The sequence below is a fragment of the Perca flavescens genome, chromosome 15 (assembly GCF_004354835.1).
Source record: "Perca flavescens isolate YP-PL-M2 chromosome 15, PFLA_1.0, whole genome shotgun sequence".
NCBI classification, from domain to species: Eukaryota; Metazoa; Chordata; class Actinopteri; order Perciformes; family Percidae; genus Perca; species Perca flavescens.
In genome coordinates this window covers 18,891,676-18,907,881 of record NC_041345.1, presented here as the reverse complement: position 1 = coordinate 18,907,881, position 16,206 = coordinate 18,891,676, and the positions used below count along the sequence as shown (strand labels likewise).

Below are 16,206 nucleotides of genomic sequence, written 5' to 3'. Positions count from 1 at the left end.
TGATTTCATTAGGTGGATCGGGTATAGGCCAGATGCAACCGACCCGCATCAAATACACTTTCATCGTCAATGTCATCATAAAATTCAGCATTTCCACTATACCACAGCAATCCCTGGCCTCAGGTTACATTACATAACAATATCTCCTAATGAGTTCCATGCTGTGAGGTATAAAGATTTTTTAAATATGGGAAAAAGAGAGCACAGCATCGGTTGAGGAGTCGGTATCAGCATACAGCCTGAATTCATGGAACCTGAATTGTTATTGGAAGAGAAAAACTTGTACGTCCCTAAAACCAGCCAGTTGTGCTGTAGCTGATTCTGACCTGAGGATGTTGGGGTCCAACAGAAGATCAGAAATGATTATGAATAATAAAATTAGATTTCAGAATCTAAGCCTTTGGATAGAAAGACTTTAGAATGGATAGGGAAAGGATTAAATAGTTTCACCAGATAAAGCCTGACTGGTGTTGAAACAGAGTCCAGTGACACTTTTTCAAACTGCTAATTTCCCCACAGTGTCTGTTTTTGAGACCATGTAGAGCATCGTGAGTGTGTAGAGTACGCTGCTTCAGGCTACTCTTTTTTCAAGGCATAGAAACCCAATACTAGCGTCTACGTGTATGTCATCTCAATGGTAAGCTGGCAAAGAAAAACCAAACAGATAGTTTGCTAAATAAACACACCAAAGGTTCAAAGTGTTGACAGGCAGGAGGTCTTACCTGTTCTGAATGAGGGCTATCACCTGTGAATACGTCTTTCCTAGAACACTCTCTCCGTTCACTTTCACAAGCCTGTCCCCTGCAAGAGACAGAAATATTATCATATTATATCCAGCACATTTCACAGGTTATAAAAGGTCTGTACGTTGACCTCTGTCCTCTCAAGTTGGTACAGACCTTCTGGCAAGACACTAAGCAGAGACTAAGGCAGCTATCAAAACTCAAAATGTATATATATATATATATATATATATATATATATATATATATATATATATATATATATATATATATATAGTTTGTTTGACGATACTTCACGTTAAAACCTTTCACACTAAGACCGAAACTAATTATTCGAGTTTGGTCTGAAAAAACCTCAAGCCAATTCAAATTTAATTTTACAGTTTTTATCATTATAATAAAATGCAAGGCTCGTTGTCTTAAAGGAAGCATCTTTTGGTGATCAAATTCAAATATCTTATAAATAAGTATAAATTGGTTGGCTTACGTTAAATAACTATGTGTCTAAAGTTTGTGTGCATTCATGGTGATTGCGTGCAAGCGCAAATGCGTTTGCATGTGTTCATGCTAATATGTGACGTTCTGGATGTGACAGCTTATGTTAAAGCATGCACACTTGAGTACTTGTTTGGTCTGGCTGAGCTGCTGGGAGTGGACTGCTGTCCTGCTAAAGCAGCAAGACACAACAGGAACACTTCAACAGCTCTGTCACATTCAAACAGACTTAAACATTTGAGTTGTCATACTGGTATCTGTTTTATATCACACAAAGACATTTAAAAAAACGTGTCTCTAGTCAGGGAAAAATACATTCTTTATACAAAATAAAATGCCAATGAGAAAAGTTGACTACCCCACCCCCTCCTTCTTTGAATGTGCCTGCAGCATCACATTACCGGAGCTCACCCCAAAACATTTCCAATGCAAATCAGAATGTTCACGCTCCTGCACCATATATATGTTCCCTTTACCTGTGCACAAGCCTGCCTGGTGGGCCGGACCTTTTTCTCTCACACTCTTCACAAATATGGTGTCCATCGGCTCCAGTCGACCTTTCTGATACCCTGTATGACAAAAGACAAAGAAGAAGAAAATGCCAAGATCAGAAGACTGTGGCTGCTGAATCGTAAAAATGCAAAATTCATGCAAACTTTTTAGAAATAAAGTTGTAGGTTGTTCTTGGTATTTAAAGATGAGCCCTTTTCGTTTAACGCTTTTGAGTACTTGTAGTTATGACTTTCCCGGCCTCAGGGAATATATTACCACTTAACATTTATTAGCTGGTTCTTATACGAATATCTAAGTGCAGCTGGACTTGACTACTTTATGTGCAGAGCTGCATAGTGTCCTGTAGGGGGTGCAGATAGACTGCAGAGCAGAGGTGACAGGAGAGAATACAGGAGCTCTCAGTTCATTACATCATCAACTTCCCACTATGCAAGATTTTAATTTGTTGTTTGATGAGAAAGAGAAACACTTACCCTTTCCGTTACCATTCTCCTCATCCTGCAGAGAACAGAAACAGACAGAATTGCCGCTAAAATTCAAGTCAAATTTATTTATAAAGCAAATTGAAAAACAACTGATGTAGATCAAAGTGCTTTACAGAGAAATTTAAACAACACAATGAAATCACAAAAAGTAAATAGGTAAATAACTGTAACCTACAAAACTGAAACAATATAAGTGTTATACTAATGAAGAGTAGGGATAGATGGCGGAGATCTGACAGTAAGGGGTGAACTGTTCCACACACACTCATAAAAAAAGAGTTCTCAAGAGTAATCAAGATGTGAAGTAATGAAAAAATGTAAGACTTTCTCCAGATCTCCAAAAGACAGAAATAGTTGTACTTTTGCTATCAACATAATGTGAAAATATATAATGACAGAAGACTCAAAAAGACACCGAGAGTCCCCCAAAAAAGGACTATACCACTAGAGAAATATTTTGTGATTGATAACAATAACAACGATAATAATCTGTTTTACTCTCATTTTGCTGGAGAACATTTTGGGCTGTTCAGCATTTGATATTTAGGTCTATCTGAGTCTATCAGGAATATTATCACATGCTGACTCAGGCTTTACATCTTGTACTGCAGGACACAATTCCTCATACATGGAGCTGTCCTGAGGGCTTTTACTTTAAAACATCGACACAAGCAGAAGTGTATGCTCCAGATTTAAACTTTCTTAACAAGAAAAGCAGAGTTTGACCCTAACATGACTGACGCTGAGAAAATTTTACCAGGTCACAAGTCCAATGTGTAAGGGTGACTATGACTAGAGTTGGAAGAACTTGGCATCTACACGTACATAAACGTCAGACAAAGGGAGAAGTTATAAGTATCCTTTATGTCACGTTAACCTGCAGTGAGTGTTAACCAGCTTCCTCAAATGCCGGTGACTTTCCTGACATGTCAAGCCAAATCTCCAGAGACAAACCTGTTTGGTTTTACGAGCGTGTAACGTTAGAGTGCAGCTCTGACACAGACACACACACACACACACACACACACACACACACACACACACACACACAAACAAACACACACACACACACACACACACACACACACTAAGCTGAGTGGACAGTTTGGGGTAAGGGGCATGGTGGGCTGACTGCTGCCTGGCTTTATGCTACGCTGAGTGGGCTCATTCCTGGCTCTGCAGACAATGGTGGGGGGTTTAGAGGCAGAGAAAAGAGAGCTGCCGACCCCAGAATGGAGATCTGATCTGGGGATACTCAACAACTGAGCAGCCCCAGTCTGAACGCATCCGGGACAGAGGAGGAGACAGTGAGTGGTGGGCACAAGACTCTGGGTATCTGTACATAGTGGGTTCACACCTGTATAGTCTGAAGCAGCTGGAAGTGATTATTTACATGTATAAAACTACCCATCCTTATATATTTCTACAGATATCTGACACTGGTAATAAATATACTATAATGGCATTTTTGAAACCAAAAATGCCAATTTTGCTTGTTAAAAAGACGAAGAATTCAAATCCATTCAAAGAAGAATGGAAATAGTTATACACATTTCATTATATGGGCTTACATCATTAATTTATTAGTTCGCCAGGAAACGGCAACATTTTAAAGTCCTCTGAAAAACCAAAATAAATATATATGTTAATGTACAAAAGCTTTTCTCAAAGGCACAGTTCTGTCTACATTTAGATGTAGAAATTGCAGAGCTCACAATCATACAAATGGCTTTCTTTCTGCAAAAAGTTTATTTTCTGGGCTTTCATGGCCTTTAATTGACAGGCTAGCTTGAAGACAGGAAAGGAGAAAGAGAGAGGGGATGACATGAAGCAAAGGGCCACAGGTTGGATTTGAACCCAGGCCGCTGCCAAGGACTTAGCCTACATGGGGCCAGTACAGTAGACAAGGGAAGTTGTAAACACATGCTGTATCTTTTTCTCCTCTCTACTGTCTTTCTATATACATTTACATTTATTCATTCGGTAGAAGTTTTTGTCCAAATCAATGTATAAATGAGGAAGAATCAAAGCCACAGCAGATTAAGCAGAAGCCGTTGAGAATAACAATGCTAAATTTCAAATTCCAATTGACACAAGGTAAGTTCATAAAGCAAAGATGTATAGAATATAAGATTTTTTTTAATTATTAGAGCATTGTTAGATGGGTAGATTATGTCGGAAGAGGAAGGTCTTCTAGCTATTTTAATTCATTTAATTATTTGAATTTTCAAACACAGAGAGGAATTCTGCTGGGACCACACAGGAGAAGTGTCTTTTTTTAAGATAATATAATTGAAGACTCTTAAAGACATTCAGGACCTGCAGACACCATGAAATGAATGCCCAATTGGGTCACGCACCAGGTAGGCCTCTGATAATTGGACACTATGAGGGTAATTTGGGAGACTTCCACGATGGCTCTTCAGATAAGAATGGGCAACTCTATGGGTCTGATTGTCCCAAAACACCATGTGACCCTCAAGGCAGAGGAGACGAGGACAGAACCGGGGCCAAAGGCCAGCAGTGGGCCTATTGTCTGGGGCTGGCCTGGTACAGCCTGACTGCCAGAGAGTGGTACCAGCCTAAGACAACAGATCTCATTCAATCTGTGTTTCTATCTGCAGCTGCTGGATGGTGGGGTGGTAGAATAATAATAGAGGCCTTGTTTCAGCTGGCTCACCCCACCCCAGCATCCATTTCCCTCAGTTCACATCTGGAGCCGTTTGCCCCCACACCTCAAAGAGCTAAATAACCACTCATCCACTCATTCCAAAACACCAGAACAATCCTGAATTCACCAAAGACTGAAAACAAGGCCTTGGAAGTGACACTAAAAAACAATTAGGCATTTTCAGGCTGTCTGGCAGGGTACGGAGGTGCTCTTTATATCCTTCAAAATGTGAAATGTTGTTGTTCTCACCAATAAAGATCCCATGTCTTTACTCAGTCTCCAAATCTTGCAGCTCCCTCCTTTAAACAGGCTTGTTTTTATGTGTTGTTGTCTCCAATCAACTTGTCTCCCTTTGTCACTGAGTTCATTTTGCACAGCTCAACTCACTGACCCTAGACTCCAGTATGATTGGCTTTATCTCAGAGCACAAATTGGTTCTGTCCTGGGTTCAGCACGTTAAGCAAGCGTAAGGCTTTCGAAAACCCTTTTAAATGCCAACTAGGAAGAAATGGAGACCATGTGTGCTGTAAAAACAAACATGGAAGTTGAAAAACGAACTTCATGGCATTAAATTAAAAGAAAGAAAAACACTAGAATTCAACACCTTTCAACATCTTGATACTCAAATCTTTCAAGGACATGTAGGTCTCACCTTGAGGTTGGTGTGCAGGGCAGACTCTGGAGGGTAAACGATGAAATGGCGTAGCGTGAAACCGAAACCCTGGGAGTTCTTATGGAGGACCAGCGTCCGGGGACCCTTCCAGCACACGCCGCCCCCCTCCCTTCCTGGCCGGGTCGCCATCGGCGGCCGAGGGTTGTCGCCGGTTGAGGGGAGACCATCCCTGCACCCCTTACCCTGTGGACACAGACAGAGAGAGACTCAGTGAGATTCAGGATGCCTTTTTATCATTTCTTTGATTAGATTGATAATGTAAAATGGCTTCTTCAAATAGCAAGAAAAAAATATGCTGTTATAAAGTGAGGTAAATAAGAGTATTAAACACCCATCCATCCAGCCATCTTCATCCGCTTATCCGGTGTCAGGTCGCGGGGGGAGCAGCTCCAGCAGGGGACCCCAAACTTCCCTTTCCCGAGCAACATTAACCAGCTCCAACTGGGGGATCCCGAGGCGTTCCCAGGCCAGGTTGGAGATATGATCCCTCCACCCAGTCCTGGGTCTTCCCCGAGGCCTCCTCCCAGCTGGACGTGCCTGGAACACTTCCCTAGGGAGGCTCCCAGGGGGCATCCTTACCAGATGCCCGAACCACCTCAACTGGCTCCTTTTGACGCGAAGGAGCAGCGGCTCTACTCCGAGCTCCTCACAGATGACTGAGCTTCTCACCCTATCTCTAAGGGAGACGCCAGCCACCCTCCTGAGGAAACCCATTTCGGCCGCTTGTACCCTGGATCTTGTTCTTTCGGTCATGACCCAGCCTTCATGACCATAGGTGAGGGTAGGAACAAAAACTGACCGGTAGATCGAGAGCTTTGCCTTCTGGCTCAGCTCTCTTTTCGTCACAACAGTGCGATAAATTGAATGTATTACCGCACCCGCTGCGCCAATTCTCCGACCAATCTCCCGCCCCATCGTCCCCTCACTCGCGAACAAAACTCCAAGGTACTTGAACTCCTTCACTTGGGGTAAGGACTCATTCCCTACCTGGAGTAGGCACTCCATCGGTTTCCTGCTGAGAACCATGGCCTCAGATTTAGAGGTGCTGATCCTCATCCCAACCGCTTCACACTCGGCTGCGAACCGATCCAGTGAGTGCTGAAGGTCACAGGCCGATGATGCCATCAGGACCACATCATCTGCAAAGAGCAGCGATGAGATCCCCAGCCCACCGAACCGCAACCCCTCACCACCCCGACTACGCCTCGATATCCTGTCCATAAATGCTACAAACAGGATTGGTGACAAAGCGCAGCCCTGGCGGAGGCCAACCCTCACCTGAAACGAGTCCGACTTACTGCCGAGAACCCGGACACAGCTCTCACTTTGGTCGTGACAGAGATTGGATGGCCCTGAGTAGAGACCCCTCACCCCATACTCCCGCAGCACCTCCCACAGTATCTCCCGGGGGACCCGGTCATACGCCTTCTCCAAATCCACAAAACACATGTAGACCGGTTGGGCATACTCCCAGGCTCCCTCCAGGATCCTTGCAAGAGTGAAGAGCTGGTCCGTTGTTCCACGACCAGGACGGAATCCGCATTGTTCCTCTTCAATCTGAGGTTCGACTATCGGCCGAACCCTCCTTTCCAGCACCTTGGAGTAGACTTTACCAGGGAGGCTGAGAAGTGTGATACCCCTGTAATTGGCACACACCCTCTGGTCCCCCTTTTTAAAAAGGGGAACCACCACCCTGGTCTGCCACTCCTTTGGCACTGTCCCAGACTTCCACGCAATGTTGAAGAGGCGTGTCAACCAGGACAGCCCCTCCACACCCAGAGCCTTGAGCATTTCTGGACGGATCTCATCAATCCCAGGGGCTTTGCCACTGTAGAGTTGTTTGACCACATCAGTGACTTCCACCTGGGAAATTGACAATGATCCCCCATCATCCTCCAGCTCTGCCTCTAACATATTAGTCGGATGCAGGAGTTCCTCAAATTGCTCCTTCCACCGCCCTATTACCTCCTCAGTTGAGGTCAACAGTGTCCCATCCTTACTGTACACAGCTTGGATGGTTGCCCGCTTCCCCCTCCTGAGGTGGCGAACAGTTTTCCAGAAGCACCTTGGTGCCGACCAAAAGTCCTTCTCCATGTCTTCTCCAAACTTCTCCCACACCCGCTGCCTCTTTCACGGCAGAGGCTGCAGCCCTTCGGGCCCTTCGGTACCCTGCAACCGCCTCCGGAGTCCTCTGGGATAACATATCCCAGAAAGACTCCTTCTTCAGTCGGACAGCTTCCCTGACCACCGGTGTCCACCATGGTGTTCGTGGGTTACCGCCCCTTGAGGCACCTAAGACCCTAAGACCACAGCTCCTCGCCGCAGCTTCAGCAATGGAAACTTTGAACATTGTCCACTCGGGTTCAATGCCCCCAGCCTCCACAGGGATGCACGAAAAGCTCCGCCGGAGGTGTGAGTTGAAAGTCTGTCGGACAAGGGCCTCCTCCAGACGTTCCCAATTTACCTGCACTACCCGTTTGGGCTTACCAGGTCTGTCCAGAGTCTTCCCCCACCCCCTGACCCAACTCACCACCAGATGGTGATCAGTTGACAGCTCCGCCCCTCTCTTCACCCGAGTGTCCAAAACATACGGCCTCAGATCAGATGAAACGATTATAAAATCGATCATTGACCTTTGGCCTAGGGTACTCTGGTACCATGTACACTTATGAGCATCCCTATGTTCGAACATGGTGTTTGTTATAGACAATCCATGACTAGCACAGAAGTCCAACAACAAACAACCACTCTGGTTTAGATCAGGGAGGCCGTTCCTCCCAATCACGCCTCTCCATGTGTCTCCATCATTGCCCACGTGCGCGTTGAAGTCCCCCAGCAGAACAATGGAGTCCCCCACTGAAGCCCCATGCAGGACTCCAGTCAAGGTCTCCAAGAAGGCTGAATACTCCGAACTCCTGTTTGGTGCATATGCACAAACAACAGTCAGAGTTTTCCCCCCCACAACCCGCAGGCGTAGGGAGGCAACCCTCTCGTCCACCGGGGTAAACTCCAACGCAGCAGCGCTCAGCCGGGGGCTTGTGAGTATCCCCACACCTGCCCGGCGCCTCACACCCTGGGCAACTCCGGAGAAGAAAAGAGTCCAACCCCTATCCAGGAGTATGGTTCCAGAACCGAGACTGTGCGTAGAGGTAAGCCCCACCAGATCTAACCGGTAGCGCTCCACCTCCCGCACCAGTTCCGTCTCCTTCCCCCACAGAGAGGTGACATTCCACGTCCCCAGAGCCAGCGTCTGCTGCCCGGGTCTGGTCCGTCGAGGCCCCTGACCTTCACTGCCACCCGTGTAGCAGCGCACCCGACCCCAGCGGTTCCTCCCACAGGTGGTGGGCCCATGGATGTATTAAACACATCCAGAAAATATGGATAATAAATATATACATATACAGCATTGTCATTTAGAGTTATTTCATGTAGGAGTGTGTGATTCAAATAACATTTATGGGACGCCAAATCTGAGATCATCACATTTACAGATCCAGTAAATGTAGAAAAGTCCAGAGTGTGCATTTGTGTGTTTTTAGCAATAAACTATGCAGAAATAAATCATCTAATATCAATTTTTCTTCAGAATCTAAAGTATTTTCCATAATTAGCACCAAACACTGTAGAAATATTGCAGTTTTCCAGATGTTAACACACTTTATGATGAATTCCCTGGTGATGCACAAGGCAACTCCAGACGGAGAGACCGCTGACATCAACCCCTGACTGCTGGGCATTACATTATGGAGTCCTGAATGTAGCTCAGAGTCAGGTCAGCCTCAGAACAATAGTCCATAAACAAACCTGGGGGTTCACTCTCAAGGAAGGGCCACGTCTAGACTGGTCCCAGTTCCGACCTTGGTCTTATCACAGGGAGAGAAGGTCCAGGGGGAATCTGAACTCCCAGTGGAGAATAAAGGCAGATTTCCACCCGCTCTCTAAATATCTCATTCCTGAGGCTGAGTAAATAAGCCCAGCTCGCTCAGCTGACAGACACACGTGAGAACTATCACCCTCATGCTGCCTCAATGACCCACAACTGTCAATCACCTGACCAAACAAGAGAAGGAGGAGGTGGTCAAGTCTTCTGTGGTTTACTTACCTTGAGCATCTTGCATGTTCACTATCAAACTCTGTCTGACTTTAAGGAGCAAATTTGGAAGACGGCTCAACACTATGCTCATCCATGTGTCGTCCCAAGCCATCAAGCAATCAATCACTGCACCCTGCTAACGCTTCAGCATACACTATATGTTGAAGCTTATAGTTGTGCAATGGCATTTTGTAAAAAGCTGTGACTAAATTCCATAGACATCACTAAGGATTGCAACTGGGTGTGACATTTTTTTAATGCATTAACACTGAAATTGTGACAACATTTTAAAATGTTTGTAGCTATCAGGATGCACATTAAAGTCACTTAATCTTTAGATGTGCTAATGATGGACACAGCCGTCCCAGAATGCAATGCACAACAACTGGAGCATTTCAAACAAAAACTGAGAACGCTCCAGTGTTAAAACTTTGGAAAAACATCTTGCCTTTTCTTAACGTATATTAACTTCAGTATAACTTTATAGTATGTTTATAATGGGACATGTACAGTTTAAGATGCTTCATAGTGTGAACAATCTTAGTGTGCAAGAACAGCTTTAGTTGATTTTCATTAATTATCCAATTGTTAAACTTTCAATATTGTAAGTTTAGGGTTTACACAGAACTTTAGAAACAAACCAATAGCTGCACTCATCTCCTACACAGGGCCTTCTGTTTCGGTTTACTTTACCAACAGCTCATGAGGAACGGGTTTAATATGAGTCCTAATGAATTTCACCCATCCTTGAAATACTATGATGATAAAGAATATGACAATGGTGGAAAAGGTTGCCGTGATCAAAAGATAAATTTGACTACATCCAAGCAACAAAAAAGCTCCTTAGTTCACAAGGACATAAACTAGTGTGGAGTGCATGTTTTTCTTGCCAGAACGCTCCAAGGTTACAATTAAACAAAGCAAATTAGGTGCACAAGATAGGTGTGAACATATCCTTAAAAGTTTGGCTAATTCATGCCTTTACTAAAAATCTTTCAACTATTACTATCATTTAATAGGTCAGCTGAAGTGTGAGAATTTGTGTTTGTATGTTCTAATGTTAGTGGGCCAGAGGCGAACATGTCTAGGCTACAAGCAGCAAACCCCCCAACCCCAAAAAAATGTGCAACCCACATTTCAATTCCTGTCCCCCCAACACACTAAAACACACTTTGGCCTGACAGGCCTGTAATGCGGCCACACAACAACAGGAAGTGGCAGGCTGGGAGGCAGGAAGTGTGGTAGTGCTATGGGGCGGGATAACCAGATGCTCCTATAAATAAAACCGCACAGAGCAGAGATCTCAGACTCTCCATCATGGAGGCACTTCCACTCGTTCACTCCTCTTTATACTTCCTTCCATGTTCCTCCACTCACCTCTCCTCCCTTCCACCTCTTCTTCCTCTCTCACCACATGCTTTTTTGTGATGGAAATCAGGCTGCGCTGACTTTTACCGCACATTTTCTTCCTCCTCTACTTTAAAACGCTCCATCCGAGGAAAAAATACATTTGGACATTTTTTTCTTTCTTTCTGAAATATGTTTTGAGTTTGCAGATACACGTTGGACAAAACTTGTTCTACATGAACGAATATACTATTCTCCAAAGCATATTCTGAAGTATATATGAATTGTACATTTAGCAGATTGTGATACATAAATATTTGTGACACTCAAAGCCTGATCTTTAGTCTTGCAGTCTAAAAACATAAAGTAACCCCTGTTATTTTCTGAAAGAGGCGAGCATTGTCGCCTATTATGCAGCATGAGAGCAGCACGAATACAGTAAGTGCGTGTTGAAGAAGTATTTGGGGTGTCAAATAAGAATGATAAAGAAAAAGAAAAGGCAAAGAGTAAAAAAAAAAAAATAAGAGGAAATTAAAGAGCAAGAGGGTTAAAAGGAGAAAGAGACAGAGAGAATTCCTCAGAGGGAGCGGTTTGGCCTGGGCAAGTTGAAGCACACACTGTAACTGGCAGAGGAGGGGAGGGAGCACAGAGAAAGTGAATGAGAGAAGGATCAGGAGGACGAAAAGGAGGAGTATCGGGCCCCGGCCAGGGACAAGCTCCAGCACGCCGGTTTCGACCGCATGGCCCCTCCCTGCGCTGGGAATACCAAACCCTGTGATTACCCAAAACACACAGGGTCTGACTGGGTCTCTGAGCCAGCACTGATTCCCACTGCTCTGTATAGGATGGATGTCCCTGCTCTGACATTCTGACGAAACTGCAGTCCACCGTTTTCCCCTGAAGTCAGAAAAAAATACTCTCTCGTAACCCCGACATCTTGAAACGACCAGTTTGTCTTCTACCAGTTTCACCCAAAAGCAAAGAAATGTTCCAAATGTGCTGACATGCTCTGGCCTCGTCAGTTTTAACCAACAAGGCACTTGGAAAAGAATGCCTGTGGTTTATAAGTCTAAACTTGACTTCCTATGCAGGCTTAGGGCACAGAAAAGGGAAACCTTCCTCTTGTTACGCCGAGAAAATAAGACATTTGGTATTTTCTTCTCTCCTACTGGGATTCTATACTTTTAGCACTCTTTTTTTTGCCTGACACGTTCTCGCCTCTTGAAGCAAATTACAATAACAAAATAAACTCTGAATGCTCTTCAGATAATACAGAGCCTTGAGGGATCCCATTACCACCTGAATGATGTAATTAAAACACCCAGGAAAAAGCTGCCCAGAGAAACAATTGCGTTTGAATATACAGAGCAGCTTGTAATGCCACACATGCTTTGTGTGTTTAGTGGGTAAATTGGTGCACACACACACACACGCACACACACACACACACACACACACACACACACACACACACACACACACACACACACACACACACACACACACACACACACACACACACACAGTCAAGCTCTTCTGTGAATATTCCCCCTCCTGATTTCAATTAGAGAGAATATCATTACGATGCAAGACAAAATGTGGTGAGCAGAGGATGTCCTGCTGACAGGTTTATAACAGCGCCAGAATTTAGAGTTAAGTCAGCTTTGTTAAAATATTAAAAAAAATATATAAATAAAACACATTGTCAGTGATAATCTTTCATAAATCCTGTAAAAAATGATTTTTTTGTTTGTAAGAGGCTTTTCTTGGACATGGTGATATTGTCATGGTGCAGTCATAATCGCCAGCAACAGCGTACGTGTTGGTTAGCGCACACACTCCTCTCCTCAATGCATCCAGAGGTAAAGCACTACGCAGGAATGCAGCAGCCGCCACGGAGCCGGACTCCTGCTAAAACCCCAGCGGGGCAGAACAATAATGCTCTTTTAAACAGCTGAGAGCTGCAACCTGTTTGAAAAGTGGAGCTTTACGGACGTTACAAATGCTGACGAGCCTTTAATCCCGACAGCCGTAGCTGTCTGCACCCACAGGCCCCTGAGCCGGGCTGCCAAGAGGCAACAGGAGAGAGGGACGGTGATAATTCCTGAACTCATCGGCCACACGGTGCACCACCTCTGCAGGTCTAAATGCATCCTATATCCTGTGAAGGAGATGCATGACAAGTGGATGAATATCCCGCTGTGGTCTTAACACTCCAACCAAAGTACACAACATGCCTTTTTAACCCGAGGATTCAAAATAAAGACATGCAGCACAAGTTAAAATGCTACATTGCTCTGTAATTTACATAACAAGATGTTTTATGAGCCATGCATGTGAGGCTATGTGTGTGTGTGTGTGTGTGTGTGTGTGTGGGTGTGTGTGTGTCTGTGTGTGTGTGTGTTAGCACGTACCTCTGTGTCAATATGAATTCAGTATGTCTAATCAAAAACCAGTTCAACTCCATTGTCTTTTCAACTAGGCCAACAGGTGATGCAATGCCAGTTATACAGGGTTTTCTACTTAGACAGAAACACTTATTGTAGGCTACTTTTCTTTTGTCAAACTGACACCTGCTTCCCTTTGAAATATTTTACATATGTGGTGGTTGTTTTAGCTACTCAGATTTAAATCCTGGAGGAGCTGCAGTTTCAGAATAACTTTTACAGGATGACTTGGTAGCTTGGTGGGAAGAGGCACGTGGCATGTAGTTAGTGTGTGACGTGATGTGGGTTTATAGTCTGGGACTTTTCATCCTTCCTGCTTCTATTGTCTGAAAGACGGGCCACAAATGTTTATTAAAGGGGTGATAGAATACAAAACCGATTTTACCTTGTCATAGTTGAAAAATGACAGTTTGGTGGTTAAATAGGACATACATAGAACCTCAAAATCCCAATGACACCTCTTTCCTCTGCAAATCTCACAATTTGAAACTGCCTCTGAAAACGGGCAAATCTCAACGAGCCTCCTCATTTGGCTCTCGTCTCTCGCTTTGTCACGCCCCAACATTTACATAGGCTACACAACTGACCTGAGATCAGGTAGTCTACTGAATCTAGGTCGTGCAGATCTCTGCTATTCCATTACAAAATTCACTTCTGAAACTTTTTTATGCAAGAAATCAACTATGTAAAGCTCAAATATGGCTCAAATATGGGCCTTTTTATGAAAAGTTATGGCTAATTGCAAATTTTGTCTGACTGCGTGTCGGAGTTCAGCGGTACTGCCTGGGTTGCTACATCGCCGCCCTGCCTGTCCTCCGTCACAGACCCCAGCCTGCTGTGAGCTCGATTGAGCTCCGTCACGGCCGGCAGCCCGCGGAACCTGTACTATAAGTGCCGTGACGAAATTCAAACTGTAAATATACTATAGTTATGCTGAAAGTGTAGATAGCTAGCCATTTTCAGCCCAACAAACGTTACATACCCCATTAGGAGACCTTAAGGAACAGTGTGAAATACCCTATATAATCATTCTATCACCCCTTTAAATGATGATTTACATGCAATTAACAATATGGAACTTTTGATTCTACATGTATCGAGAAGTTATGTTTGACTTTCGATTTATTTTTTTTACATTTTTGTAACTTGTTGACAAGTTCACAGTTTTTGGCATCTGAGGATCCTCTTTTGGGCAGGTTCTCTTACGCAAATTTGACTGCTAATGCACCACTGGAAAAAAAAAACTGCTTATGGTACAGAGATGGAAGCCGATCTTGCGATTACCATGGAAATCTTAACAAAATCTCAAACTCATGATCTGAAGTAGCGATAAAGAAACTACATGATAAAAAGCGGTGTCTCTCTCATCTCTCTCTTTCTGTAACAAACACCTCTCTCCTCAAACAAAACGGTGTACCGTATTGTTTGTCCCAGCTGTGTCTGTACAGCCTCTCCTCCCCCCACACTCACATTCCTGATTGTGGCATTTCTTAACTGTGTCAACGAGTCATCGGGGGAGGGAGGTTTGGTAACAACCATGAAAACAGGGCTAAAAAAAAAAAAAAGAGGTGGTAATATTCCACATAAATGCCCACACTAAAATGAGATCACGTGAGGAAGTGATGCCCTGAATTCTGAGGGCATTATGGGGGGTGGGGATGCACAATCGCACAGCTACCACAACACCTCGCTAAAAGTGGCACTTAGCAGCCCCCTTCATCTGTCTTGAGCCACTAATTAGAAACCCCTCCAAGGAAGGAAAGGGTCAATATGCCACACGAACAGAATTACAAAGACGAAAACACACGTCAGCTGTGGCAAAATAAGAAAAAAAGTGGCGCAGAGAAATATAGATCGTTATTTAGAGGAGGCAAAATCAACCTCAGTTTCATTGTATCCATATATACATGTCTGAGCTTAACCATCTTTTTAGGGTATCAATGCATAATATAGGTAATTGTAAATGTTTAGAAAAATAATTTAAGTTACATAAGGAAATAGTGTTTAGAGATATAAAATTATGAATAATTTTACGGGAGAAATGTCACATAAACTCACTCCACACTAATAAATAAGCCCGTAGATAAGTAACCGCTGACGGAAATGTTTAAAGCAACAGTGACTACATGAAGTAATAATCTAACTGTGCATCTTAATCCATCAACACAAAGTGTCGCCAGGGAAGTCTAAAAACACACCGTGGGCGCCAAACAGAAACTGCCTGAAGGCAACACAACTGTCTGTTAAGAGACACTGAGAGGTTAAAGAACCTGTCAACAGCTGAGTGTTTGACTTGTGACTTCAAACAATAGGTACAGTTACACGGATACTTTACTGACAACATCCCACACAGCGGTTTCTGCAGAATATTTTGCTGATATCACTGTGTATAATCTTATTTCTGGAGAACCACAGAAATCACCGCGGGCAGCAAAAAATACATTTGCATCATCGTCTTAGTATGTAAAACACAGGAGGAGCTGCTAACATGGTCTTCTCATTTATGATGATTAGACAATTAATTGATTAGTTGGTTGATTTGACAGAAAGTTCATCAGCAACAATTTAACGATCATTTGATTGTTTTAACCAGAAGTATCCAAGATACTTGTAGGTACCAGCTTCAACAATATGAGAATTTTCAGCTTCTATCTATCTTATATTGAATTAAACCCTTTTACCATGATTTTAACTAGTACAATTTAAAAAATTAAAGCTAACATCTAGGGTCCTTATTTC

General features: G+C 43.7%; 1 protein-coding gene across 6 annotated transcripts in view; it reads right to left on the bottom strand.

Moving 5' to 3' along the window:
* Positions 1 to 16,206, bottom strand: part of arhgap23a (Rho GTPase activating protein 23a) — an 82,468-nt gene that overhangs the window by 21,019 nt on the left and 45,243 nt on the right. For all 6 annotated transcript variants that reach the window (XM_028598900.1, XM_028598899.1, XM_028598896.1 and 3 more), the window contains 4 exons: positions 5,560 to 5,763; positions 2,225 to 2,249; positions 1,715 to 1,807; positions 723 to 801 (listed from right to left, as the gene is read on the bottom strand). In XM_028598900.1, the coding sequence (XP_028454701.1) occupies positions 723 to 801; positions 1,715 to 1,807; positions 2,225 to 2,249; positions 5,560 to 5,709 (347 nt within the window). In that variant the 5' untranslated portion in view covers positions 5,710 to 5,763. The remainder of the gene's footprint in view (positions 1 to 722; positions 802 to 1,714; positions 1,808 to 2,224; positions 2,250 to 5,559; positions 5,764 to 16,206) is intronic.